The sequence below is a fragment of the Mesoplodon densirostris genome, chromosome 18 (assembly GCF_025265405.1).
Source record: "Mesoplodon densirostris isolate mMesDen1 chromosome 18, mMesDen1 primary haplotype, whole genome shotgun sequence".
Lineage (NCBI taxonomy): Eukaryota > Metazoa > Chordata > Mammalia > Artiodactyla > Ziphiidae > Mesoplodon > Mesoplodon densirostris.
The window spans coordinates 7,296,025-7,322,496 of record NC_082678.1 but is presented as its reverse complement, the minus strand read 5'-3'; the positions used below and the strand labels follow the sequence as shown (position 1 = coordinate 7,322,496).

Genomic DNA, 26,472 nt, shown 5'->3' with positions numbered 1-26,472 from the left:
TGCAAACATTCAGCAGGCCATCAGGATTTCCTAAGCCTCACACCCACTCACTTGCCCACCCCTGAACTTTACCGAGATTCACACAGGAGCCTGCCTTTCACTTTTCTCATGTTCCTGTACACTCCCGCCCACTCTACTGTAAAGAAGACCTGCCCCCCGACATAAAGAAAAAGGGTAACTGTTCAGTTGACTTTTCCCTTTAATAGAAGAGTTTCTTTCCTTCTTTGTAGCATTAGCAAAATATTTCACACTACCTAAATTTTCTCCCTTAAATAAAATAAAATGTATGCAAAATTGCTACAACAGACACTGCTCAACAGGCGCTGCTGGGTCAATGAGCACACTCCCCGCTCCTTTCTCAGAAGCGCGGAGACCAGAAGGTGGCTATTCTTTAAACGCATCACTGGGGCTCTTTTGAAAAACAACAGTGCCGGTTACTAAGACCTGCAGGGGAACGACTTTCTCCCTGAGAAGGGAAGAGGAACAAAACTCCCATCGCGCCCTGGCTGTTATTTTAATACCACACAGCTATGAAGCTTGGGACAGGTTAGAAAAATTATGAGAATAATTCTGGAAAACAACTTCCAAGGTTAATTTCTTTTATAAACTGACAATTAACAGATACCCTCATTAAAAACATCCACATTAAGCAAAGAAAAATACTCAACTTCAATACAAGCAGGAAGAAAAATGCCTCTATAGGAAGTTTAAGTTGCACTTTTCAATGCGCTAAAACGGAGAAGAGTTTTATCCAGATCAATTGAAAAATGCTCTTCCTACGATTCATCTAATGTGTAACGTGAAGATTTAAGTTCTGGCCTTTCATTTGCTCCAAAAAAATACCGCAAGGCAGGTATTGTCTTGATCGTTCAACGACGGGCTCTAGGTAGGTTCATCAGATTAAAAAACAAGCAAGGGCCTCCACCCCACTCCCCCAGAACAGAATAAAGATCGTCTCTGAGCAGCAGGCAAAGTTGTTTAATACGAGGTCACTCCTCAGTAGCGGTGGCTATACCAGTCGTTGTTGTTGATCTGGAGGAGTTCTGTCACAACCTGCAGGATGTTGTAATTGTGTTTCTTCAGCAGCCTTAGGTTTAGCTGCCTGTCACAGAAGCCCATTTCAAAGAGATGGGACATCAGGGCTGCTGTCTGATCTTCGGAAACTAGTGGCTGTGTAGAGTCAAGAAAAGCAGAACAACGTTTTTTGTACCATCTGTGTTTATCTTGTTAAGGCATACTCATCTTCCAGATTTACTCAAAAGACTAGGTAATCAGGTGCAAGGCTACGGCACTCCTGTCCACCCAATACTGATGGGTCTTCTGAGGGGATAAGAAGGACTGCGAAGGCCCTGCTTTGGATTAGGTATGTCTGCACCCTCAACCACGTGACTAGTGAACTGTCTTTAGAACGAGATGAAGGAAAAGATGCTAACAAACTCTGGAAACCCTGTGAAGTTAAAGGCAATCATGACGATGGGGCAAGAAGACGCAAGAGAAGAGATGGTAATTGGAAGAAAGTATGGGAAACGGGAAGAAAGTATAGCCAGCGTGAGCCTTAACCACTGGACCACCAGGGAAGTCCCTCCCACGGGTCTTAAAAATAAAATCCAAAATCACTTAACACAGCATCCCACCTACATCATTGGTCTTTTCTCTGCTTGGCACAAATTCACCCTCCAGGTTCACATTTCCAAGTCTCTGTACTGGCTACTCTGTCTACAGTGCCCTCTCTAACCCTCTCTCCTGGCACACACTCATTTTGTCCTTTAGGACTGAGCTCAGGCGTCATCTACCAGGACGCCTTCCCTGGCCCCACCATGGGGCCGACACCAGGCTGAGGTGTTCCACTGGTCTGAGAACACTGGCACAGCATCTCACGCTGCACAATAAACGTTTTTGTTTTTTTTTTCTTAATTGAATGGAAGATTCTTTAAATTCTATAGTGCTTTGCAATTTTCAAAAGTTTCACAGATAAATGTCCGTCTGCTTATTTCCCACTGTCTCTGGGCAGGAACTGGTGTCCGAGTCACCTTGTTGTGCTGGCACCTGGGAGAGCGACCCCCCACACAGTAGGTCCGCGACCAACATTAGGTCTTTTTTCTTTCTTCCCTTAAGTAACTCAGCCCAAGTCATACCGCTGGAAAGTGGCAGAGTTGTGTGTTAAAGACTAAACTTAAAGCTCATGCTTGCTATGATGCCATGCTACTCTCTCCAACCCAGGCAGACGCCACTGTTTTCACTGGTGACTTGGCTTCGGTTCAGGAAAATAAAACATACACTGACCTGTGCAGTGACCGGTGGTCCGGCAAACAAGGCCTTGTATGCAGAGGCGGCAACAGACAAAGCCCCCTTCACCAGCCCTCCAGCAATGCTGCTCCCATGGTGGTGCCTGCGGGGGGGAAAGCCAAATGTCTCCCTAAAGAAACAGTCGTTTCTTTAGGAATCCTTATCTTCCTACGGATAATCCGGGCTCTAATCCAGGGAAGAAAATGAGATTTCCCTGAGAAAAGAATCAGATGTAAAAGGAAAGTGTGACTATTTTCCTATCAGTTTTCTAGCTACAAATCTGGGCTTGACGTCGGGCCCAGCTCTTACTGCTTGCTGCAAGGTATGGGCACTGCAGAAAGCACATCACCCTGGTTAGCATGCCAGCTTTCGGCCCCAGCTGGAAACTAATGTGCTCAGCAGCACACCGGGGTACTGGCAGTCTGCACGCTCAGTTCTCATCTCAGAGGAAACACCTCCCAAAGGAAAGGTGATTTTCTGAACGCTGTACGTAGGGAGGAGCCCGCCGTGACACTGCTCTGAGATGACTGGGAGCAGAGAGGCAGGTGTGTCTAAGGAAACGTTATAAAGATGCACAGCGGGCTGGGCCTTCCTGCCTTCTTCTCTGGTACTAAGCCGGGGTTGAATCTGAGGGAACTTCCTCCTGGTCTGGGATGTGAACACTCTTACTAAACATCACCATTAGCCCTCTGCTCAGTGTTGCTCACAAGCTTTAGGACAAATAAGAACAGGAAGGAATGCGGGCTCTCCTTCTCCGCTCTCGGCAGGTGGCACATGCTCTGAGAGGCTCGTGTAAGCGGAGGCAGTACTAGGATATCCATCTGCTTCTGAAGGAGAGGCTGCACAAGGCGGCCCCGTTACCTTGAGTGGTCATAGCTCCTCTGTCTGCTGTTTACAAGTCCTGATGAGCCTCTGAGCTCTAAAAGCAAAAGAGCTGTTGGTTAGATGCGGCATCCATAAACACCTGGTGTTTCCTAACTCACTGCAAGGCTATTTTTGAGGCAGGTGGCAATCTGATTGCAATGTTTAAAGTCTTTTTTTTTTTTCCTTTTTAAATATTTGAGAAATTTTGCAGGTGGTTTAAGTAAATGTTAAAGAAAACTGTCCAGAATGCAATGCAAGGTGAGTGTTTAGTGCATCAGAAAAATTAATTCTATAATCCTATCACAATAGTTCATTAGTTCTTCAGTACTTTCAGGTTTTGTTTTTTGAGGACGAGAGGAAAGCGACTTTGAGGGTCTACTCACAACTTCAAAGTGCTATTCTCTTTATTTTGTAGATAAGGAAACAGACCTTTAGGTCTTAGAACCCTGCTGAACCACGGCAAGGTCACACGGTGAAGAAAGGTGGAGCCGAGGCTGGAGCCTAGACTAGTCTGGCCCCAAAGCCTGTGTTCTTTCCACTATAGCACAATGCCAACCTCTATGGGATCTCGTTCAATAAATATTAAGCTAGAAGATAGAACAGAAAGAGTATGAGGCAGGAGCACAGAAAAAGTCAAAGGGCACGTTTCTAAAAACTGCCAAGAATCACAAAGATAGAGCGCCTACTTATACCTGCTTCCATTAGAAAGGAGCACAGAAAAAGAGAAAGCTCAGGCTGGTCATTACCTCCTCTGCTCTGATCAGGGACTGAAAAAACTTCTGGTACGGTAACTGGTAAATCCACTCCTGGGGAACCATGCTGCTGTGCATACGGAGGACTCCTTTCAGAAAGACACAATATTGAAAGTAAGTTGAAAAGGCGCTTACAGTAACTGTGGAGAAACAGTAAACAGAGCACAGCAGTGCCAAATTCTCTAGACAGGCTTCACTTTTCTGATCCAGATCACATGTCTAAATTTAGGGATCAGGTGAGAAGCACTCATTCTTCTTCTGGTTTTCCTCTTCAGCCACAGTCAAGCTAGAAAGACTGGCTTCAGTCTGGTCACTTCCCCCTGTATCAAGTGGTACTGATAAAAGAAAATATCTAGCTCCCTGGGAGAATGTTTTAAATTATAGTCAAGGCTCCACCATTTTCCATACTGTGAGAGAGCAGTGATACAGACAGAACCAGTAGAGAAAAACAGTAACTTCTATCTGGTTTTGAAGTATAGTTGTTTCCATAACAGATTAAACTTCTTATTCTATTTTGTTTGGATTAGAATGAGAATGAGTTTTTGCTGCCTTTGCCCATGAGTCAACAGGACAGGGAGGAAGGGATGTTTGTGTTTAAAAACTGGCTCTGAATGATCAAAACGTAAGTAGATAAGATTATACTCAGATAATTAAGGTTAACTGAAACAAGTATTTCTTTAAATCGAGAATACACAAATACTGGGAAGTACAACGTTTATTCATCAGACTTTACTACGGGAAATAGACTCTTCCCTTGCTGACAAGGAAACAGGTTTTGAGATCAGGTTGAGTCCTCTCTCTTTATTCCACCTCTGGAGAACAGCCCAGCAGAGCGGGGTGTGGATGATACCTGGGCAGCCGTGGCGGAGGCCCTACCACCTCTGGGGTCAGGGGCACTGTGTCCAGAGTCTGTGAGGTCATAAGGATGTCATTGATGCTGTGCCCCTGTGGCTGGTTCTCCCCTCCAGGGGGTCTCTCCCCAGCCTCGACTGGTTCCTGCCCAGCCTCAACCCCAGGCTCGCCTTCAGCCGCTCGCTCCAGGCCTGGCTGTGAGAGGGCAGAGCTGTACATGGAGTCCCCCAGGGGGCGGCTGGTGTCAAAGCACTCGGGCAGGATGATGATGTAATCCTCCGAAGAAGCAGAAGACTGACTCTGAACTTCATCTTTGAGCTCCTCCTCCTCCTCCTCCATGACAGCTTCTTCTTCAACAATACGGACCACCTCTTCCCTCTTGTCTCCAAGTGGTCCCTCTTCGGGTGGGGCAAATTTCACTAAAGGATGAAAGCAACCAACTTTAAGGTATAAGCTAAAAGCAGCCCCTGTGCTACCCTTACCCCACCAAGCCTTGTAGGTCATGAGCTATAATTATGAAACCCAGAGGACGGGGGCAAACCAGAGGGAAGGGCTGCTGAAACCACAGTCATGGCCATACTCTAAACCTACGCAAAGCCAAACAGAACCAAAGTTCACAAAAACAACATTGGCAGAAACATCGAGGCTTCTGAGAACACTATGAATCTTAAAACAAGGAGGCCTCATCCCTGTTCCTCTTCACGTGACGGTTAACATACTGAGAGGGGTTCAAATCAAAACTGATATACTAGCTAACAGTGCTATAAGAAGAGAAAATGTTTGGTGGTAAATACTAAAGTATGACTACTTTCCTCCTCTTCTTTGCAAAGTAATGAGTAGTCATGATAGAAAATTGGCAAACATGGATGAGGAAAAAAAAAAGAAATAAAAAAGTACCTATAATCTTATCAGAGATAACTACTGTGAACATTGTGGCGTAAGTCCTTCCAGACTTTTTTGTTATGCATTTGTACACAAGTATGTGTGAGGAAATACATATATTTTTAAAAATATACAGTTTAAATATAGATATATAAATGAAAAAGTGAGATAAATCATGCTTAAAGGTATAGGTCAAATTTCACTATAATAAACACAAGACATTTTTTCACATTATTTTGATGTAGTAGAATTTGAGTTTTTGGATAGTACTTGAAATACATGACAGTGGTTCTACCTATCTGACATCTAGAAATTTCTGCCACAAAGAGATTTATTACAGCGGAATTTAACCTTGAGAAACTTAGTCTGGTGCTCTTGTTTCTGCCCACTATTTCCCGACTGCTGCCCTTGGAGAAAGGAGACAACTCAGCTGCCAGTGGGGGGGTCTCTGCTGAGGGGCTCTGTCAACTTACAAGAAGACTCCTTACTGCAGAATCCAGGCAGCACAACAGGCTGCTGTTCCTCTGTGGCGTGTAACTGAAATTCTGCCCCTGAAGAAGTACAGAAATGAGTCATGGTGGGTGCTTTGCTCCTGATGCTATAAATAAAATGGTCAGGCAGCACATGTGGAGCCCAAAGAAACCACCATGATCCGAATTCTAACAAAGATCCCGCGATCTCCACTCTCAGTAAGGAAGAGCACTTCTGTCTGCTCAGGTCTGGCAGTCACCAGTCAGGCGTCACCTCAGTGTGGGGGGGCGGAATTCAGGGACACTCACTGTGCGTGGACTTCTGTCTGCAAGGTGGTTTGTGATCCGGGGCAGCATCCAAGGTAAGGGATCGGATTACAGTCTCACACACGAACTGGGTCCCACTCAGGTCATCTTCTGCTTCCTCCACTGAAGAAATGTTCTCAGCCCTCTTCTTTACTGACACTGTGGAATCTGAAAAAGACATGAACTTTGTCTGCAATTGGTGTTTACAGTGTTGAAGATCTTTCTCCAGTCATGTACCCATGCTGATGCGATGCCAAGGAATAGCGGCTATCGGTGCCATGTGAAGGTGAGGAGACTTCAAAAAATGAGATCCTACAGAAAACCCACTCACACAGCAAGGTAAGGTTAGTAGGGGGTACGTGTAACAACAGGGTGTGGTATGGAAGGGGGGATGCAGATACTTTACAAATATTTAACCCCTTACCAGGAAGTTCTTTAAATCCCGCCCCTTCACTCTCTTCCTGTATCTGCCCCAAGCCTGGCTTCTCTATTAAAGGACTGTCATGTGGCAGAGGAGACATGCAGGGAGTCATATCTGGAGAATGAAGACAGGAGAACCATCAACCACGAAAAAGCATCACATCATCAACAGTCAGTGTCCAGAAGCAGCAACTCATGGGCTTCTTGCCTCCTGCATGGCTAAAATAAATCCAGGTACACTTCAAGGCGATCTAAAGAATTTCTCCAGACCATTAGGCACACAAGTATCTCAGACAGATCCATCAATGCAGGAAGGATCACAAACGGTTGTTTGGCTTTGGAAGACCATGGCCAAGACACAGAGCCATGAATGCAAAGGAACAAAGGGACACAAATATCCAGAGAAAAATGGAGAAGAGGGTCCCTTTATGGTGGGGAAACTTTGCACAAACTGGTATTGTTGCCTCTGACAACAGGGAGAGGAAGGAAAATGAACCAATGGGTGCAGTTTTAATATCACACTGTGGGAGAAATCCTTGCCAACTATTTCCTCAGAATAAAATACTAACTACTAGAGTCAGGGCTGCAGTATTTTGGGGCCTGTTAATAAAATAAACAAGGTGGACCGAGCGACATTCTTACCCACAGGGGTGTTGTGGGGCACTCTCTCCAACTCTTGGACAATATTTATATCCAACAGCTCAAAGGACAGCAGGTCCTGAAAAAAAAGGCGCAAGGTTAGGCTACTCGCAGCACACGCTAGAGCCACGTTTTGTCTTGATGGGTCCTGCAGGCCACTGAGTTCTGTATCATTCCAGATTCAACTCTGTTCAAATTCATGCCTCACCTCAGTCAAGTGAAAACAAAAAGAGTTAAATGGGAAGTAAGCATTCAAATAACCAAATGGCAGGAAAGAGAGCAAATGCAATGGGGGTGAAGGTGAACCAGTTAGGCAGAAAAGAAGAGGCAACTAGAGGGAAGTTGTGGGAAGCACAAGATAAGTTCCCAATTCGAAGACGAAACATTTAGTTTAGAAGCCTGCTTCCACTGGTGATGATTTTGCCATTCAGTGCATCTGACTAGATCAGAGTGGGCATATCTCTAACTTCCTGGGCACCACCTATGGCTCTACTGCCTTTTCTTCAACAAGTTAAGAACTCTTTCCCCAGGGCTTTCTGTCCCTCGCCCCTCAAAGTGCTCAATCTTCCACCTGGGCAGTCAGAAGGTCCACAGATGGGATGTAGAGCTCCCTCTCGCTGGCAGCATTTTGGGCCTTCTGTGGGAGGCAGGTTCCTGTCCCTTCTGTCTGCTCAGTTGTTTCACCAGGTGGAATTTCTTCTTTAGCCGGAAGAAGAGCTTCCTATGGAGAGAAACCATTGGGACACATTTTAGGCCCTCAACAGAACTCAAAAGGCAAACTGACGGCTGCCTCCCTAAAAACAAAAGCACTGCATGTATTACAACTTTTTGTTGGGCTTCCCTGGTGGCGCAGTGGTTGAGAGTCCACCTGCCGATGCAGGGGACACGGTTTCATGCCCCGGTCTGGGAAGATCCCACATGCCGCGGAGTGGCTGGGTCCGTGAGCCATGGCTACTGAGCCTGCGCGTCCGGAGCCTGTGCAAAAACTTTTTGTTTTGTTATAATTTTAGACTTATAGAAAAGTTACAAGAACAGTACAGAGAGTTTACTAATTACCCCCTTCACCTAGCTTCCCCTAATGACAATAGCTTAGATTAACCATAAAAACAACAGTCAAAACCAGGACATTAACACTGGGTAACTAAATTTAAGTAGTAAACAGGGAAGCTGCCTTAAAAAACTGTGCACCAAGTAACAACCAGGGTAAGACTTCATTAGTATTTAGGAAACATACACAAGGGATATACAGGAGAGATGACTGTTAAGCAGCAAAGGCATCGGCTCAGCAGGTCCACAGGCCAGGCAGCTCTGCTTTCCTCATGCAGCACAGAGGCTGGCCACACATCACTACAGAGATACAAAAGCACTGAAGGACGCCTGCACCAAGATGCGAAGGACATGCAAACAAAGCCCCTGAGGACTAGGCCCAATATAAGCACACGATGTGTTCGAAGGAGGGGAGAAGCTGGCTTCTCCAGACTTCTGGAAGAACCACCAGCTGTGAGTGGGCTCTTTTGGTTTTAGTCACCCTTCCAATGCTCACCTCTTGCTGGCAGGTGAGATTATCACCTTTGCTTGAGCTGATCATGCTCTTTTCAATGTTATCAGGGCTCTCTGTGGAGGGGAAAGGATCCACTATGATACTGCACCAGACCCGAGGCCCAAACTGCTGGCCTTTGTGAGAAAGACGCCAATGGGAAGTGTATGTTCCCTCCAGGGTTGGGGCAATGAACTCCACAGACACAACTCCCACATGGCCAGCCTTTAGGCAGGGAACCAAAACATCCTTCTTCGCTGTAGAAGCCAAAGTCAGGTTTCCCCACATGAACTTGAGCTGAAAAGAATAGTGACAAGAGAAAGAAAGCCTGTCAGTTAAACACACTGCCACCTCAAATCACTTCATCTTCACGTTTTGTGGGGAAAAATACCTTTGTGTCTGTACTCCACTTTACATTTCCTGTATTTTTCATCCTCCAGTGTTTGATAAATTTGGTTCCTGGCTGGAGGTGAGTCCCATCAGGCAAATTCTCATCCACAAATGCTGCACTGAGGGTTGGCATAACTGAGGCACAGGGCTGCAAAGGGAGCCTGAACAGAAATTCAAATATTTAATCACTTGCTGCTGGGTGTGATGTCTTCTGAATACCCAATACTGTGGTTTGAGACGCAGACAGTGACCCTGGAGGATGTACCAATGCACTTGACTTAAAAATAATAATAACAATGGGAATCCCCTGGCAGTCCAGCGGTTAGGACTCCGTGCTTGCACTGCAGGGGGTGTGGGTTCAATCCCTGATTGGGGAACTAAGATCCCGCACGCCAAAAACAACCCCAAAAAACAACCTCAAAAAACAAAAAAAAACCCAAGGGGACCTGACTCCTAAGCTAAAAAACTATGGGGAGGATAACTAAAAGGGTCCATAAATTAACTAAAGAGTTGGGCTCTTAAAATATTTGCTTCTTTTGCTTCAAATCCAGACTGCCTCCAGTGAAGAGAGGTCACACCAGCCAGTTTCTGAACCTTCCTGGTTTCTGTTTTTCTGAAGAAGGCAACAAAGCAAGTGTCAAAGATAACTACCAAACCACCCTTTAAGAACACTAGGATCGGAAAATGGGAAGTTTTAAGGGTTTGGGTGTTATGGGTTACCGATATATAAGACAGAAGTAGGCTTCAGTTCCAGTTTTAGACGGCTGGACCTAAAGTCCTGGCTCCCGCCCTGGCCCTGGGCTTACATTGGGGTGTTAGACTGCAGCAGGCTCTCGGGTCGGCCCGAAGGAGACTTGGGGCTCTGGAGCCCATGGATCGAATTCCACAGATGAATCTTCCTGTGGAGTTTAAGCTGCTTTTTAAGTTCCTTGACCTCTGCTTTACGCTGTTTCTTCTCAGCTCGCAACCTTTGCTTTTCTGCTTTAAGAAAGCTCTTGTCAACCTGTTTCTGGAGCCTGTGAGATAAAAAACACAGTCTTAAAAAACAAATCTCACAAACAAATCTTGAAGCTATTCAGGAACTTCCCTGGTGGTCCAGTGGGTAAGACTCTGCGCTCCCTATGCAGGGGGCTCGGGTTCAATCCCTGGTTGGGGAACTAGATCCCGCATGCATGCCACAAAAAAAAAAAAAAAAAAAAAAAAAAAAATCCCACACGCCACAGTGAAGATCCTGAGTGCCACAACTAAGACCCGGTGCAGCCTAAATAAATCAATGAATAAATATTTTAAAAATCTTGAAGCTATTTTGAGTCACTTGTGGTCTCCATCAGCGTCAGCTTCTAGGTTAGTTTCTTAATTTCTTTCTGTAGTTCTCACTTCCATCTCATTAGCTTTGGAGGATAATTATCCCCATCATTGCACATCAACTGGAAAGGAGTGGGAACTAAGGAGACTATTTGTTTTTTTGTTTTGTTTTTGGCTGCGCCATGCGGCATGTGGGGCCTTAGCTGCTCGACCAGGGATCGAACCTGTGCCCCCTGCTGTGAAAGCGTGGAGTTCTAACCACTGGACAGCCAGGGATTTCCTAGGAGACTATTTGTAGTCTTGTGATTCACACCCTGTCACCAAAACCAAGAAACCAAACAGAGGACAAGCAGCCCATGCACATATGGTTTTACCTGGCCTGTTCCAGAGCAGCAGGAAGACGAGGGGTAGAGAACCTCGAGTGGGAGAAGGGTTCAGAGGAGCCCACAACAGGTCTCCGCAACTTCAGCAGGACATGGTTGGAGTCGTGGGCATATGGCCCCGATTCACAATCTTCACAGATATTGTAGGACGGGCAGAGGCTGTGAAGAAAAGAAAGGAACAGTGGGAAGTACCTGAGGTTGGGCGATAGGGACCCAGACTTCCTTATTTGCTCTATTAACAGCTAGGTGGGAACCTGAGCACATCACCCATCCATGCCATGTCTCAATCCTCATGAATAAAATGAGGATAATAACACTTCACCTGTATCTATTTCAAAGGACAATCTATGGGAGAAAACGAGATATGAAAGCATTTGGAATATGGAGATAATCCTTGGGGATCCAATTTTGTTTTGGGGAACTTAATTTTGGCTCTTTTAATTCAAAAGTATATATGAACACCACAACCTGAATACCCTTCAAATGCTTATCTTCTCTTGTGGGTGAAGAGTAGCTTGTTTCCAATCCAGAGCTGCTATGGATGACACTCAGAGGTGAGCACACCCTTTACCTCCTGAATGCTAGAAGGCCCACCTACTCTAAGTTCTACTAAGAGCTATTCATTGCCAAGTTACTGCTTTACCTGCACTGGTAGCGCACACCAACGATCCTCCTTTGGCAGCTGCTGCAAGCAATATGCCAGTTGAACTGGTTTTCTGGCAAAAACAGTGTTTCCTCTGAAATAGGCATTGAGACTTCTGAAGGACAGGAACCCAAGGATGGATTCTGGAGGATAAGCTTCTCACGTAATTTCTGTTCAAGCTTCTCAACCGTTTCTTTAACCACTTGCTCTCTGAACTAGAATACAGAGAAGACGGGGGGAGAAAACCCCTCAGTTCCAAGATTGGAAAAAGGCATGAAAATATCAAATAGACCTGAAACCTCACTATCTCTGGTATAACATAAGAGCATAATAAACAGGTAATAGCTACTCAATGAAGGGACAGAAACGAAGCAAAAAAAAAAAAAAAAAAAAGGTCTATTCCTTCCATAGCTAAACTGGTTCAAATCAAATACCAAACAATCCACTGATGGGTAAATTTCTAACTCTTCCTTCTCAAGCGCAGAAATTTGTCCCTTTCCCTTACATCCTTAGAATTAAACTCCCCCCTTTTTCTAGTACATTATTGCAAAAGCTAGGAACTTTCTTGACTGGAACTGCTCTAGTTTGGATGTTATTAGCTACTACTCTTCATCCACCTGTACCAGAGCCAGCAGCCATCTGGATTTAGCTTTCTGTTTCTTCCACATTCCACCTGTTCCAACACTGCCGCTAAAACCCAAGCCAGAAAGAACACTCACTGTCTCTAGGTAGCTTGTGAACCAGTCTGGGGGCTTGTCTTGAGGCTGGTCTGCGTCACGTGGAGCAGGTGGAAACTGCTGCAAGTAAACACAATCGGAGATCGTTTTTTTTCTTTTTCTGTTTAAAGTAAATCTCCTGAAATGTATTACTTTGAGGTTTCTGTTGCCAAATAATATAAATATGATGTCAAAAAAAATGAGCATGAAAGAGTATAGGAAAAACCGAAGTCTTTATGTCACCCTATTCATGCTCCTCTCCAGAAGTAACCACTGTTACTAGTTTCAAAAAGTCAGAGAGAGACATTCACAACAGCTCCCAAATCTTTGATGAACAGCTCAAACCTTAGACTAGAGACACTGAAACGTAGGTTAGAAGATCACAGAGACAAGTCCATTCCCTTTGTACCTGTGCTGCAGGCCCCTCTGGGGTCTTCATGTCTGATCCCAAGACTCTCACCAGTGAAGAATAATGTGCAAGTGGCTTCTTCCCTGTCCTTGTAACTGGTCGTTTTTCTGCTCCAACTGGGGGTGGGGCTTCGTAGACAACACGATAGCCTTCATGGACTTGCATCTGCAGTTGGTTTCCCTGCTTAACTGCCATCTGAGAGCATACGTTATGAAATTAAAAACAATATTGTGTGATTCTCCTTTCCTAAATAAAATTTCAAAGACACCTGAACAGAAGAGGTGTGGTAAAATATGCTGGAAAATATCAGGATTCATGCTTCTTTTATTAAATCAAATGACAAATATGTTAACAGTCTGCTGTTTCTTTGCCAAGAATGTTAACTAGGAATGGTTTTGTTAAAAACAAAAGGGTTTTAGTGTAGCTCTTCATTAGGTGAGATGTTTTCATTAATTGGGTTACTACTTTTCTGTTTAATTTTTAAAATTTAAGTGTAATTGACATATATTAGTTTCAGGTTACAACATAATGATTTGACATTTGTATACATTGTGAAATAATCACCACAGTTTGTCTAGTTACCATCTATTAACTGGTTTTCATGTAGGACTCCACTTACGGATTCTAATTTCAACTTTTCAAAAGTCAATTCTAGACCCAGGAAACTTAAAGCTATGTCCAAAGTTAAGCGTCTACCTTCCCACTAAGAATAGTATTTTGGAAAGCATGCTTAAGTGGTCACCTCTTTTTGAAGAGCATCTTCTTCAATATCCTATTTTGGAAACTCTACTTCAAGGAGCATTTGAGATTCCATGAAGGTACTCCAGCGTCCAAGAAGAGATTAGGGGATCAAGTCCGTGGGGTTCTAGCTCCTCCCACTTGTTACCCAGTGACAAGATTTGTTCTTCCTTTATCTATTTTCACACATTAGACTTCTTAAGATTCCATTTAAAAACAGCATTCCATGTCCAAAAAGTCTGAAAGCTATTATCTGAGGTCAGGGATCAGTAAGCTTTTTCATTTTTTAATTGAAGTATAGTTGATTTACAATGATTCAGGTACACAGCAAAGTGATTCAATTATATATATATATATATATATATATATATATATATATATATATATTCTTTTTCAGATTCTTGCCCATTATAGGTTATTACAAGACACTGAATATAGTTCCCTGTGCTATACAGTACATCCTTGTTGTTCAGCAAACTTTTAGTTTTTTTTTTAAAGTCTTTATTGAATTTGTTATAATATTGCTTCTATTTTTTTAATGTTTTGGTGTTTTGGCTGTGAGGTATGTGGGATCTTAGCTCCCTGACCAGGGATCAAACCCACACTCCCTGCATTGGAAGGCAAAGTCTTAACCACCAGACCACCAAGAAAGTACCCAGGAAACTTTCTTAAAGGGCCACATAATAAATATTTTAGGCTTGCAGGCCATTCAGTTTCTGTCACAACTACTCAACTCTGCCATTGTGGCACAAAAGTAGCCACAGACAATACATGATGAATGGGCATGACTGTGTTCTAATAAAACTTTATTTATAAAAATATGTGGCCAGGGTGATGTTGGCAGCAAGGTGGCAGACAGGGATTTTAGGGACACGCAACAAAGGAGTTTTACTGGCAGGATTCAGAAATAAGAATGTGAAACAGAGCACGTGGCAACCTAACCATCAACCATCTGTAGGCCTTCGTGGGGAAAGTTCGCGAGGGAAGGCTTTACATTTTGAAGAAAACTAAAAAGTCAGAAAAATTATAAGAAATTGCTACAGCGGGAAATGAAGGCTCAAACCTCACAGGAATCGCAATTCACAGGTTTATACCCTGATCATCTGAAACACCTCTACTTAGATGTAGAGGAAAGACTCAGGAAGCCACCTAGAAAAGTTGACCAGTTCTTATCAGAAGAACAAGTTGACCAGCCTTTGTAAGAATACGTGGATGAACCTTTGCCAGAAGAGCAATAGAGTATTGACCAGGCTTTGTCTGAAGAACACTGCAGCTTTGAGCAGCCTCGGCCAGAAGAACAATGTAGCATAAGAGTAAATTCTCTTGCTATTCCAAAGAAAAATAAAAAGAAAACATCAAATCAAACAGCACAAGAAGGACGTGAACAGGTACAAGCTAAGCATGCTGTTAAAGAACAAGAATTAGGAGGAAAAAAGAGAGAGAAGCAGCTCAAAGCCTCTATTAAAAAGGGCCAGTATGACCTTCTTTTTGTTGTTTGGCCACACCACGTGGCTTGTGAGATCTTAGTTCCCCAACCAGATACAGAACCCATGACCTCGGCCGTGAAAGCTCGGAGTCCTAACCACTGGACCACCAGGGGATTCCCACCAGTATCTTCTTTAAAAACAAAACAAAATTAAATCAGACATGTCATCCTTAAAGGTTAAAATATCTGCGGGCTATTAAGTTTTCTTGAATATGTACTATACCTCCTAACAGTTAACTAAATTTGTCAACAGAAACTGGATTGCTAAGCTATACTGAATATAAAATGTCCAAATATTTTGTTTTTGTAAAAGCAAATTATCTATATATACTCTATATAATGTGATTTCTCTTCCTTTCTTAATTATAAAATATTGGCTAAATTCCCCATGCTGTAAAATATATCCTTAGAGCTTATTTATTTTATATATAGTAGTTTGCACCTCTTAATCCCCTACCCTTCTTGTCCCTCCCCACTGGTAACCACTAGTTTCTTTTCTGTATCTATGAGTCTGTTTCTTTATGTTATATTCACTAGTTTATTTTATTTATTGAAAATATTTATTTATTTATTTATTTGGCTGAGCCAGATCTTAGTTGCACCGTGTGGGATCTGTTCCCTAACCAGGGATCAAACCCGGGCCCCCTGCATTGGGAGTGCAGTCTTAGCCACTGGACCACCAGGGAAGTCCCTGTTTTACTTTTTAGATTCCACATATAAGTGATAACATACAATACTTGTCTCTCTCTCCCTGACCTATTTCTCTAAGTTACATCCATGTTGTTGCAAATGGAAAAAGTTCATTCTTTTTTATGGCTGAGTAGTATTCCAGTGTGTGTGTGTGTGTGTGTGTGTGTGTGTACACACACACACATCTTCTTTACCCATTCATCTGTTGATGGACACTTAGGTTGCTTCCATATCTTGGTTATTGTAAATAATGCTGCTATGAACACTGGGGTACAAATATCTTCTCAAATTAATGTTTTTGTTTTCTTTGGATATATACTCTGGAGTGGAATTGCTGGGTCGTATGGTAGCTCTATTTTTAGTTTCTTGAGGAACCTCCATACTGTTTTCCACAGTGGCCACCCCAATTTACACTCCCACCAACAGTGTAAAAGTGTTCCTTTTTCTCCACATCCTCGCCAACATTTGTTATTTGTGGTCTTTCTGATGATAGCCATTCTGACAGGTGTGAGGTGATTTGTTTCTTATTTATTTGCCTCTAAAAGAAGGTTGGCCTGGAGAACTGAAAGAACCTTCTATTTGAGTGACAGGTTCAAGCATATAATACTTTTGTATCATATTAAATTCAGATGAAATACAATGTTTACAAAAAATTTTAAATATATATATATATATATATACACACATACACATATACATATATGGCCAGCTTTCCAGCTATAGTTTGCCAACTCCTATTCTAGACCATAAACCAAGAAGCTTTTTCTAAAATATTTGGTAGAGTCTGTGGAAAAAATTGCTCAAGAAACAATTACAATGAACTGTGTCAAAATATAAACATGGAATTTTAAGTATTATATGTTACTACAGAAAAAAATGTATGTAGAAAAAGTCTTGCTTCCTAGGGCAAGACAGGCTTATATAAACTCTAGACTGCTGAGACCCAAGATTTCTGACAGAATAGGTAAACTAATAGTGGCTGTGAAAAATGTAGAAGAATTCTGAAGTTTTTAAATGACTTTTTTAATGAAACTACTGTAGCTTCTGAATATGGAAAAAGAAAAGCCAGAAGATTGGAGAAGAGTAAAGGGGTGTTGGGAGACATCATGTTAGAACAGCTTAAAAGCAAAGAGGAAGGGCTTCCCTTGTGGCGCAGTGGTTAAGAATCCGCCTGCCAATGCAGGGGACACGGGTTCGAGCCCTGGTCCAGGAAGATCCCACACGCTGAGGAGCAACTAAGCCCGTGCACCACAACTACTGAGCCTGTGCTCTAGAGCCCGCGAGTCACAACTACTGAAGCCCGAGCGCCTAGAGCCTGTGCTCCATAACACGGCTAATGGAATTCAGAATTCAGAAGCCACCGCAATGAGAAGCCCACGCACCACAACGAACAGTAGCCCCCACTCCAGCAACTAGAGAAACACCATGTGCAGCAACGAAGACCCAACACAGCCAAAAATAAATAAATTAAATAAATTAAAAAAAAAAGGGCCTCCCTGGTGGCGCAAGTGGTTGAGAGTCCGCCTGCCGATGCAGGGGATACGGGTTCGTGCCCCGGTCTGGGAGGATCCCATATGCCGCGGAGCGGCTGGGCCCGTGAGCCATGGCCGCTGAGCCTGCGCGTCCGGAGCCTGCGCGTCCGGAGCCTGCGCGTCCGGAGCCTGTGCTCCGCAACGGGGGAGGCCACAACAGTGAGAGGCCCGCATACCGCAAAAAAAAAAAAAAAAAAAAAAAAAAAAAAAAGCAAAGAGGAACTAGGAAGACCATGTGAAAACTGGGGCAGAAGGAAATTTCTTTTTGTTGTTGTTCTATATTTTTTAATAAAGTTTGTAATCCAGTGGACATGCAAAATAAAACTGCACTGAGAAAAAGTTTCATAAATTAATACGTGTTAGGAAGTTGTGGGAGAGGTCAAGGTCACAGGAAGAAGGGAAGCCAGTCTTTTGTACAGGCTTTTTGTGTGTGTGTGACACTTCCAAATGGTGGGGGCAGGGCCCGTGCTGTAACGAAGTGCACTTATACAAATGAGTGACAATACAAAGTCTGAGTATGAAAATAAGATTTTCTCTGAAAACACATTTTTGGTACAGATTAAAAAAAATGTACGTTGCAGAATCTGATTTTTAAATCAGTATTATATATATTTATATATATTATATACTTATATATACACACACATCCCAAGTCCTGCAGAGGGAAATTACGAAGCATGAAGAATTACTAACAGAGACGGGTATTTCAACTAAGAGAAACCAGGAAAGGGCCTGAATGTCTAAAACCAAGAGACTGGCTGGTAAATGAGGATTTCTGAGTAAAAACCAAGAAGACATTGGCTAAACTTTTGAAACAAGTGGCACTCAGAATAGCAATTCTGACCAAAAACCAGGAAGGGTAAATCCAGCTCCTGATTTAAAAAAAAATCTTGCCTTTCCCTCCCTAGACAAAAAGTGATTATGGAAAATGGCTCAGCCTGGATTAGAAGTTCAAAAAGGATAGTCAGTGAAAGGTCAGCTTAGCACACCTTAAATAAGGGACCTCGAGGAATACTCTTAATTCATCACTGACATACAAGAGATTGTAACTGGATGGTTTATACCTTAAATTCTTCCACATTATAGTGTAACATTCGATAGGGAACAAAATGAAGGAGGGAGATAAAAAAAATGTGATCCAGAGAGCATCATTTCAGAGAGTTCTTTCAATTTTGAAATGCCAGTACAGTGGCATCAAGACCAGCAATGAGATGCAATGATACTGGAAAGAATCTTTATATTAGGAGGTACCTTTTGCTGCGTGGTATGCTGAACTCATTGTAGTCTCCCTAAAAATGGGTTTTGCTGTGTTTATAGTCATTAGTTTCTCCACAATGGCTAATGGAATTCAGGCTCAAGTTTTAGTCCATAAACATTTTTAAAAGTATTTGAAAATAAGATGAAATGATCATTACCTTAAGTGCTTCTTCATATTCTCCTAGAAGGACAAAAATATACATACTGTGATTTTTTTTTTACCAGCCCAGAAGATTCTATTAAGCACAGACAATTCTTACTTTTAAGAATTCTTAGCTTACAGTCCTTACACATGAACAGCTACTACCTTTTTGCTGACAAATTCCCTTCTTACCGCATCATAAATAGAAGCTACCTGCAGATTAGTTCTCCCCCTTAAATCCCTCTCTCTGCTACTAGAGTCTTCCAGTTACAAAAACTCAATCCAGCTCCCTCACACTAGGCTTAGTGAAGCTCAGGACTCAAGGAAGTTCAAAGATGGTGTTAATACTCTCATTTCAGCTGGTTAAAATAAGCTTCTGGGGGCGAGCCTGGGAACCTCATCATCAAATAGAACATTGCTCCTGTGGGAAAATGCACCCCATGCTCCCAAAAACCAACCATCTTATTTATAACTTGACTTTAACATATATACCAAGTCAAGGACAAAAGCGATACCAGGAAAACAAGTTAAATGTGTTGAATTGGGAAACATATTTTTCAAAACATGAGCATCTTAAATGTAAGAGAACCTCTCATTAAAGCTGTCCTTTGGGTCCAATCAAGGCACCAACCTATACACAAAAAACTTAAAAAATAAAGATCTCCTATGTAACTAATGCCTATGGGTAAGTGAGTGCATTTATTGCATACCAAATTCTACTCTAAAATAAATACTGCAACAAGATTTGAACGTAAATGGAAATGCCAATGCCTATGATCAGATTAAGGCTTTTAAATAAAGCTGAATAGGTTCTCTTAGGGACTCACCTTGACTGTTGATGGATACCTGTAAAAGGAAAAAAAGCAACAGTGAATTATAAACCTCTCATCAACCGAGCAATTCAGCATATCCAGCCTCACAGGACAGATACAAAACCTCAGGTCAGGTGTTCAGCTTTTCCAGTATCTGAACTAAATGTGAATAATTAAGTAATTTTACTGCTTAACTATTATATCCTCCTTGATTTCAGGTAGTTAAGAAGCAGCATAATACAGTGGCTAGGAGCCTGGGCTCTGGAGCCGGAGGGTATAAAGTATGTATATCAGAGGGTATGAGTAGTACCCTACTCTGCTATTTCCAAGCTTTTGTGCCTTTGGGCAAGTTACTTAAACTCTCTTTGCCTCAGTTTTCTCATGGGTAAAACAGAGATAATGATAACAGTACTGTTGTTAGTCTGACACATTGTAACCACTCAATAAGGGTTTGTCATTATTATTTTTATTACTAGAAACTAAATAGCAGCTTGTGATATAGTTGAACATAAGATCACTATACAGTTTTAAAAGTTATCTCTCAGATTTTCTTCTTCAATGTCGCTTCCCTATTTCTCAACTCCATCTCAGATGGCACAAATCAGCTTAGAACATGCAATTATCATATATGTTTAAACTCCTACACAAATGAGATAAACACTATTCTGAACTTTTTGAGCTCCACATCCCTCTTGAGAAATAAGATCCCTATTCTGGATACCGGGTCATGGGTACCATAATATACTTTACCTCTTCATTTTCCTCATCCAGGTATTTTATTTGAATAGTGTTCAAATCAAATGAAACTTTTACCTGCAAATGAAATGTACACACTATATGATCAAGTTATCAAAAAGGCAGGTTGTAATAGAACCCTAGAAGTCATAAAATAAAGGATTGACATATTTCAGTACATAAAAATTAAACATTTTACATGGTTAAAAAAAACAAAGTCAAAAGACAAGCAATAGACTGGGAAAAATATTTGCAAATCACGAGAGACAAAGGGTTAATATCTGCAATACACAAGAAGCAACTGCTAATCATAAGATCTTAACTGGTAAAAGTGGGCCAAAATCTACAGAAATTTCACAGAAGAAATCAGATATGCCTAACAAATACATGAAAAGATGTTTAACCTTAATGGTAGTCAGAACAACCTAAATTAAAGCAATGAGATGTCATCTCAACAGAATGGCAACACAATTTTTAAAGCTGTAACATGCAATGTTGAGGAATTCCCTGGCAGTCCAGTGGTTAGTACTCCGGGCTTTCACTGCCGAGGGCCCAGGTTCAATCCCTGGTTGGCGAACTAAGATCCCGCAAGCCACGCATTGCGGCCAAAAACAAAAACAAAGACGTCCAATGTGGATAAAGATCCAGGGCACTGTCGTGTGCTTCTGTGGGGTCCTACCATTGTTCTGCAAAGCATGTAGTAGTATCTATGAAAATTTAAAGTCACATGCTTGGTGACCCATTAATTTCACTTTGGGAAACTTTATCCTATAGAACAGTGTATACATTATATATACAAAGAGGGATCTCCTGTAGTTTATTTTATAGTGGTAAAAGGAAAAAAAGAACCCCAACCTTTTGGAAATTGAGGCATTATGCTAACTGAAATAAATCAGACAGAGAACTACCGTATAATCTCATTACCGTGGAATCTTAAAGAGAAATAAACAACTCATAAACTCATAGATACAGAGAACACATTGGTGGTTGCCAGAGGCAGGGAATGGGAGGTGGATAAAATGGGTAAAGGTGGTCAAAGGTACACACTTCCAGTTATAAAATAAAGTCCTGGGGATGTAATGTACAGCACAGTGACTACAGTTAATAATATGTACTATATTGTATATTTGAAAGTAAGTTGCTAAAAGAATAGATCTTAAAAGATGTCATCCCAAGAAAAAAAAATTTTAACTGTGTGTGGTAATGAATATTAACTAGACTTACTGTGGTGATCATTTTGCAATACACACAAACATAGAATCATTACGTTGTATACTTGAAACTAATATAATGTGATATGTCAACTATATCTCAATTGAAAAAAAACCACAAAACACCCTAAAAACAATCTTTCAATAAGGGATGGTTAAATTGTTGTATTAACACCACCAACAGCTTAGATCCTTGTCTATTCATTGAGAACTGTGTCTATAATACAGGCTGGGTTAAAAAAAAGCAAGCTGTAGAGTTACTCAGTTTTCCTGGGTATCACTCATGCATACAGGAGGTATGCATGTTAGTAAACCACTACTTGTTTTTCTCCTGTTTTTTTTTTGTTTTGTTTTTAAAAAGCAAGTTGTAGAATAATGTTCACAGTATGGTATGATAACTGTATGAACATGGAAAATGTGGGAAATACATTCAGGGCTATTAACACTGGTTACCCCCAAAGAGGCTAGAATAGCGGGTGGAGGGTGTGGGGAGTGGAGGGATGTTAACGTTTTCTTTATATATGTTTGGATTGTTTCACTTCTTACAATGGGCATGTGTTACACTTTTATAATTTAAAATTTACAATAAAGAAAAAAGGCAAGCTGTCAGCTCATTTAACTACTAGGGAAAAAAAGATAGCTGTGTTTGATTTTCAGATCATTTGACAAACAAGATCCAACTTTCTGGATAACTATCTGTCCAGGGTAGTATAAAGGAAATATTTTTCCTGGAAGACAGAGGATGAGACCAGATCATCTTTTGAGGTCTCTCCACCATTTCTTTTCCTTTTTGGTTACCATAACACATAACCAGAGAAAAGTAGGTTTTTACCAACCAGGTAAAAGTAGGTTTTTACCAAAGAGTTTCATTAGACAAACACAGTTACACAGGAAGTAAAACATTCACTACTGCAAATCAAACAAAAACAGAAGAGTACAAAGGGCAAACCAAGAAGAGGAAAAGCACAAACAACAACGAAAGTGATAGATGAGCTGCTATCTGAACACCCCTGCGAGTTTTTCCTGCTCAACTTTGAGATATTCATCCTCTGACCTAGCAATAAAAGCAATCGATCAGCTCTTGCAAAACACAAATTATATCCTTGGTGGTTCAAAAACCACAGTAACCTATCTGCTCTTCACCTCAGGCCTCAGGGTGGAGTCCACACCAATTCATTCCTCAGGCTGTTTCTAAAATAAACAGGATTTCTAAGTCCTATCTCACTTAAAAAAATAAATTTACCTTTCCTTTCTAAACTCCTCAGAACGAATTTGTTTGTTTCCTCTACCAGGGCACATCTCCTATACGAATCCCAAGCCCCTGTCAAAAATAATTTTCCAAAAGGCCCAGAAATGGTAAATATGAAAGACTTTACAGCTAGGAAGCACAACTAAAAATTGCTACCTCTGGAAAAAATATTTATGCTTCAAGGATGGAGAAACAAAACAAAGTAACACTCACCATAGCTTCCACATCAGCCCAAGTTGTATTTTCTGGATCAGAAACTAGAAAGCTTTGAGTTTCATTTTTAAAAGTCACATTTAGAGTAACCTGTGGTTCCATGCTGTGGGGCTAGAGAAGAGAGGATGGGTGAGAGAGAGAAAACACATTAGAAAGAGTTCTATAAACTGCATAAACATTCACTCAACAAATACTTGTGAGGACCTAATACAGGCTAGGCTAGGAGGACACAGCAGTGGGTGTGAAGATAATGTCCCTGCTCTTTTGCTATTTACAATCTAGTGGGTGGTTTAAAACAAATCTCACTGCCATATGTTTGCAGAGAGAATGTAAATTTTGGCCACATTCACAGAAATCATCTAACATTTGTAAAATCCTTTAGGATTTTATGAACTTTATAATGATTGCTTAATTAAAGATACCTACTGCTACATATTTACTAGTAGGTTACCAAGATGAGTAAATGTAGGTCTCCACCCTTGGGGAATTTACATTCCTAAAGCCTGAAAGTGATGGTCTATATTTTTCTTGGAAAAGCAGCCCTTTCCTAAATTGAGCAACCAAGGCTCTCTATTAGATCCATTTAACAAGTTAGAGGCTGAACCACTCGCCAAGAAACTATACAGGGGTAGCATTCAACAACCTTCATCGAAGTTCATGTGTTTTGTTTTTTTTGTAGGCTACTTTTTTTCTTTTATGGAGAATTTCAAACATACATTAAAGTGGAGGGTAGTGAACATCTAACTACAATGATCAACTCGAAACTACCCTCATTTCATCTATACCCTTCCATCCCCCCAATATGGATTGACTGTAGTCAACTAATGTTTTAACCAAACTCACTTCATCCATAAAATAATTGAATATTTACCTCTAAAAGGTAAGAATTTTAAGGATTGATTACTTATGAGTTGTTAGACTGTTTTTTTGACTTTATGAAAAAATAGTTGGTTTAAATCTAAACGTAAGTTGTAATGAAAAAGGCCAGCTTTTTAATATGTTTGTATGTTTTTTAAAAAACATATTCATCAGTAAATCTTGACTAAGCATCTACAAAGAGCCAGGTTCTGCTCTAGGCACAGGACATTGGAGAGGAACAAGATTAAGTCTCAGGAGTTTACAGTGTAATGAGGGGAGGGATCACAGGGGTTTAGAAGAGTTGGGTTCCAGACACAGCTCTGGCACATTACTAGCCATGTAAGTGTGAGCAAGTCTTTTAACCTCCGAGCTTCAGTTCCTTAATCTGTAAAATAGGTCTAAGACCTCTGCTTTGCTAACCTCACAATGTTATCATAAGGATCAAGTAAAAATGTGTATGCTATTTCTTTGAAAACGGTACTCAAATATAAAAGTTATTATCATAATAAATCAAGGCCTGAAATAGTCCTGTTTTCCACAGTGTAACGAACTGCCCTGTGAAACAATACAACTGTCATTAAAAACGATCTTGAACTCTCTGAGGATCAGGGATTTTTTTTTTAATCCAAAGACAAACATCCTCCAACATTTTCCATTCTTTGTGTCTACCTAGAGCCAAGTTCACCACCAAAATAGTTTCCAGCACCAATCCTGCTGACATCTAGTATTTCATTCATATGGAATGCAATTCTTGGAGTCCTTAAAATTTGGACAGAACTCCTGGAAACTCCCCAGAATCTTGGGCAAAAAATCAGGGAGATTAGGTGACTGATTCACTCAGCCAAAAGTGGATATTCTAAAACACATTCTCACTTTTCAACTTCTGAGAAACACACTTCCACACTTTTTAAAGTCTAATGGAAACTAATCTTCTTTGCCTTTTCTCAAATTACACAGTTGGAAATTAGTTTAGATACTTTGGAGCTCATCCAACTGGTTGGCTGGTGAGGAGAAAACAGGAAGTGGGAGATTCTAGTTTAGCTGGACCATATCCAGGTCTTCATAAAGAGCTGCCTATTTCTGTTTGCCTTATATGTGAAAATTCTTTCAGCAAGAGCATTAGTCTTGAACTTGTGGAAATACCAAAGCTATCGTTAGTACCCTCTGTCCCTGTAGTTAGTAAAGTCAGGTAGCTGGGGCCTCGGCCTTCAGTTTTCATTAATTGACACTATATTAAGTTCATGCCACTGGCTCATCTTTGCTTGGCATAGATCAGCTTTTCCTCTATGTCGATTTTTCCAGGATATCAAAAATCCCTTTAATGAATCTGACCTGGGAACCTGAGCTTTGATTACTTTCTCCACCGGAGGCCTATACAAGCTATCCTGGAGTTAAAATTTGTGACCTGAAAGCTGCGTGTTCGATAAAAAAGGAAAAACGGTGCCTTTCCAATACCAGAGGTCCCTGACCAAGGAGACTTCCTTATGAGGTTCCCCAAAAGTGGGATGAGGGGGAGTAGGAGGCTGTGTGGGTAGTGTCTTTTTTTTTTTTTCCCTTGAAAACTTCATCCTAGTCTTCCACTTATCTTTTCCTGGCACTCCATGTCCCCAAGACAGTATCACCAACCCCTGAAGACTCTCTCTCGTTTTCTTTGCCTAGGCCCTCTTTGTGCTGGGGAGTCTCGGCGTCCTTCAGCAGAAGCCAGGCGTTCTAAGCCACGGACCCGCCATCCCTCCGGTGGTATCCGCCCCCTTGGCCCCTCGGAACACGAACAGCTCTCCCATCCGGTCACTGAAAAGATCGGCTGGCCCCAGACACGGAAAAAGTCGCCCCTCTTCTTTGCAGGCTTCCTCCCTTGAACTTCCCCAAGCCCTCTCAGTGCGACGTGACACCACCCCTAGGTAACCGCAACTGCTTCCTTACCAGCTTCCCGCCCCCGGGGGGCGCCTGCCCGAAACCAGTCCAAGAACCGTCCGCAGCCAGCTCAGGGGCTATCCCTGCGGGGTGAATCTAACATGGCGGAGAGAGACAGGGCCTAGTCCCCTGCGTCTCTGAGTTTCCGACAAGATGATTGGTTCTTACTACTTGTCCCTCAAAACTACCACCACACTGATTGGTCGAAGATGGGTTGGCGGAGGCGGGGCAGGAGCAGCCAGAACCTCACAACAACAACAAACACTGGGGCAAAGGGGCGGAACTACGAGTGCGCAGCCGTGGGCCGATTTCCCCTTCCCAGGTAAAAGCTGCGCCGGACCTTAGGTCAGCGACCTTAGAGGACGAGTTGCTGGAGACTCGCGGGGATGGATGGGAATTGTAGTCTTCCTAGGATTTGTAGGTTCTTTAGCCTATTATCCGCTCTCAAGATACTAAAACATAACACTCCAATCCATATCTGTTGACGTGCATAAGCGGGCGGAGCTCTTCAATTTGTCAACTGGGCTGTCGTGAGACTCGTGCCCGCTTCCCGTGTCGGAAGCTCCTCTCCATAAGACTACAGTTTCCAAGGGACACTGTGGCCAAGGCTTTTCGATCCGCAATGCGTGCTGGAAATCGTAGTTTTTCCCCCACAACCCTTTTATTTACCAAAACTGGAGACTTCCATTGCGACGGAAAGGGTGAGGGAACGGGGCCACTTCCTGCGACTCTTTTAGGCACTATCTTGCACTCATATTCGGGCCTCAGGGAGCGATTCCGA

General features: G+C 42.1%; 1 protein-coding gene and 1 pseudogene across 5 annotated transcripts; one reads left to right on the top strand and one right to left on the bottom strand.

Moving 5' to 3' along the window:
* Positions 1–963: 963 nt before the first annotated feature.
* Positions 964–25,814, bottom strand: NBR1 (NBR1 autophagy cargo receptor). Of its 5 annotated transcripts, none has more exons than XM_060080781.1 (22): positions 25,701–25,814; positions 22,920–23,030; positions 20,262–20,324; positions 19,527–19,545; positions 18,716–18,738; positions 12,855–13,049; positions 12,449–12,523; positions 11,730–11,944; positions 11,078–11,245; positions 10,205–10,414; positions 9,400–9,559; positions 9,015–9,305; positions 8,043–8,192; positions 7,475–7,550; positions 6,837–6,947; positions 6,416–6,580; positions 6,110–6,187; positions 4,753–5,173; positions 3,897–3,991; positions 3,148–3,205; positions 2,284–2,389; positions 964–1,170 (listed from the first exon to the last, which is right to left on the bottom strand). In XM_060080781.1, exons 2-22 carry the CDS (start codon positions 23,019–23,021, stop codon positions 997–999), a joined length of 2,955 nt encoding a protein of 984 aa, XP_059936764.1. In that variant the 5' UTR covers positions 23,022–23,030; positions 25,701–25,814; the 3' UTR covers positions 964–996. The 5 variants fall into 5 exon arrangements, with proteins under 5 accessions (XP_059936764.1, XP_059936765.1, XP_059936766.1 ...); XM_060080782.1 differs by having other exon boundaries at positions 12,449–12,526; positions 12,906–13,049; XM_060080783.1 differs by having other exon boundaries at positions 12,906–13,049.
* On the top strand, positions 14,412–18,079 carry LOC132478418 (thyroid transcription factor 1-associated protein 26-like; annotated as a pseudogene).
* Positions 25,815–26,472: the final 658 nt, after the last annotated feature.

Coding starts and splice junctions, on each gene's coding strand:
- NBR1 (XM_060080780.1), bottom strand. CDS start 23,021: ATGGAACCACAGGTTACTCTAAATGTGACTTTTAAAAATGAAACTCAA. Junction 11,246..11,729: donor GGTGTGCGCTACCAGTGCAG/GTAAAGCAGTAA, acceptor TTTTCTTCACAG/CCTCTGCCCGTCCTACAATA. Junction 6,581..6,836: donor GGGATTTAAAGAACTTCCTG/GTAAGGGGTTAA, acceptor TGTCTTTTTCAG/ATTCCACAGTGTCAGTAAAG.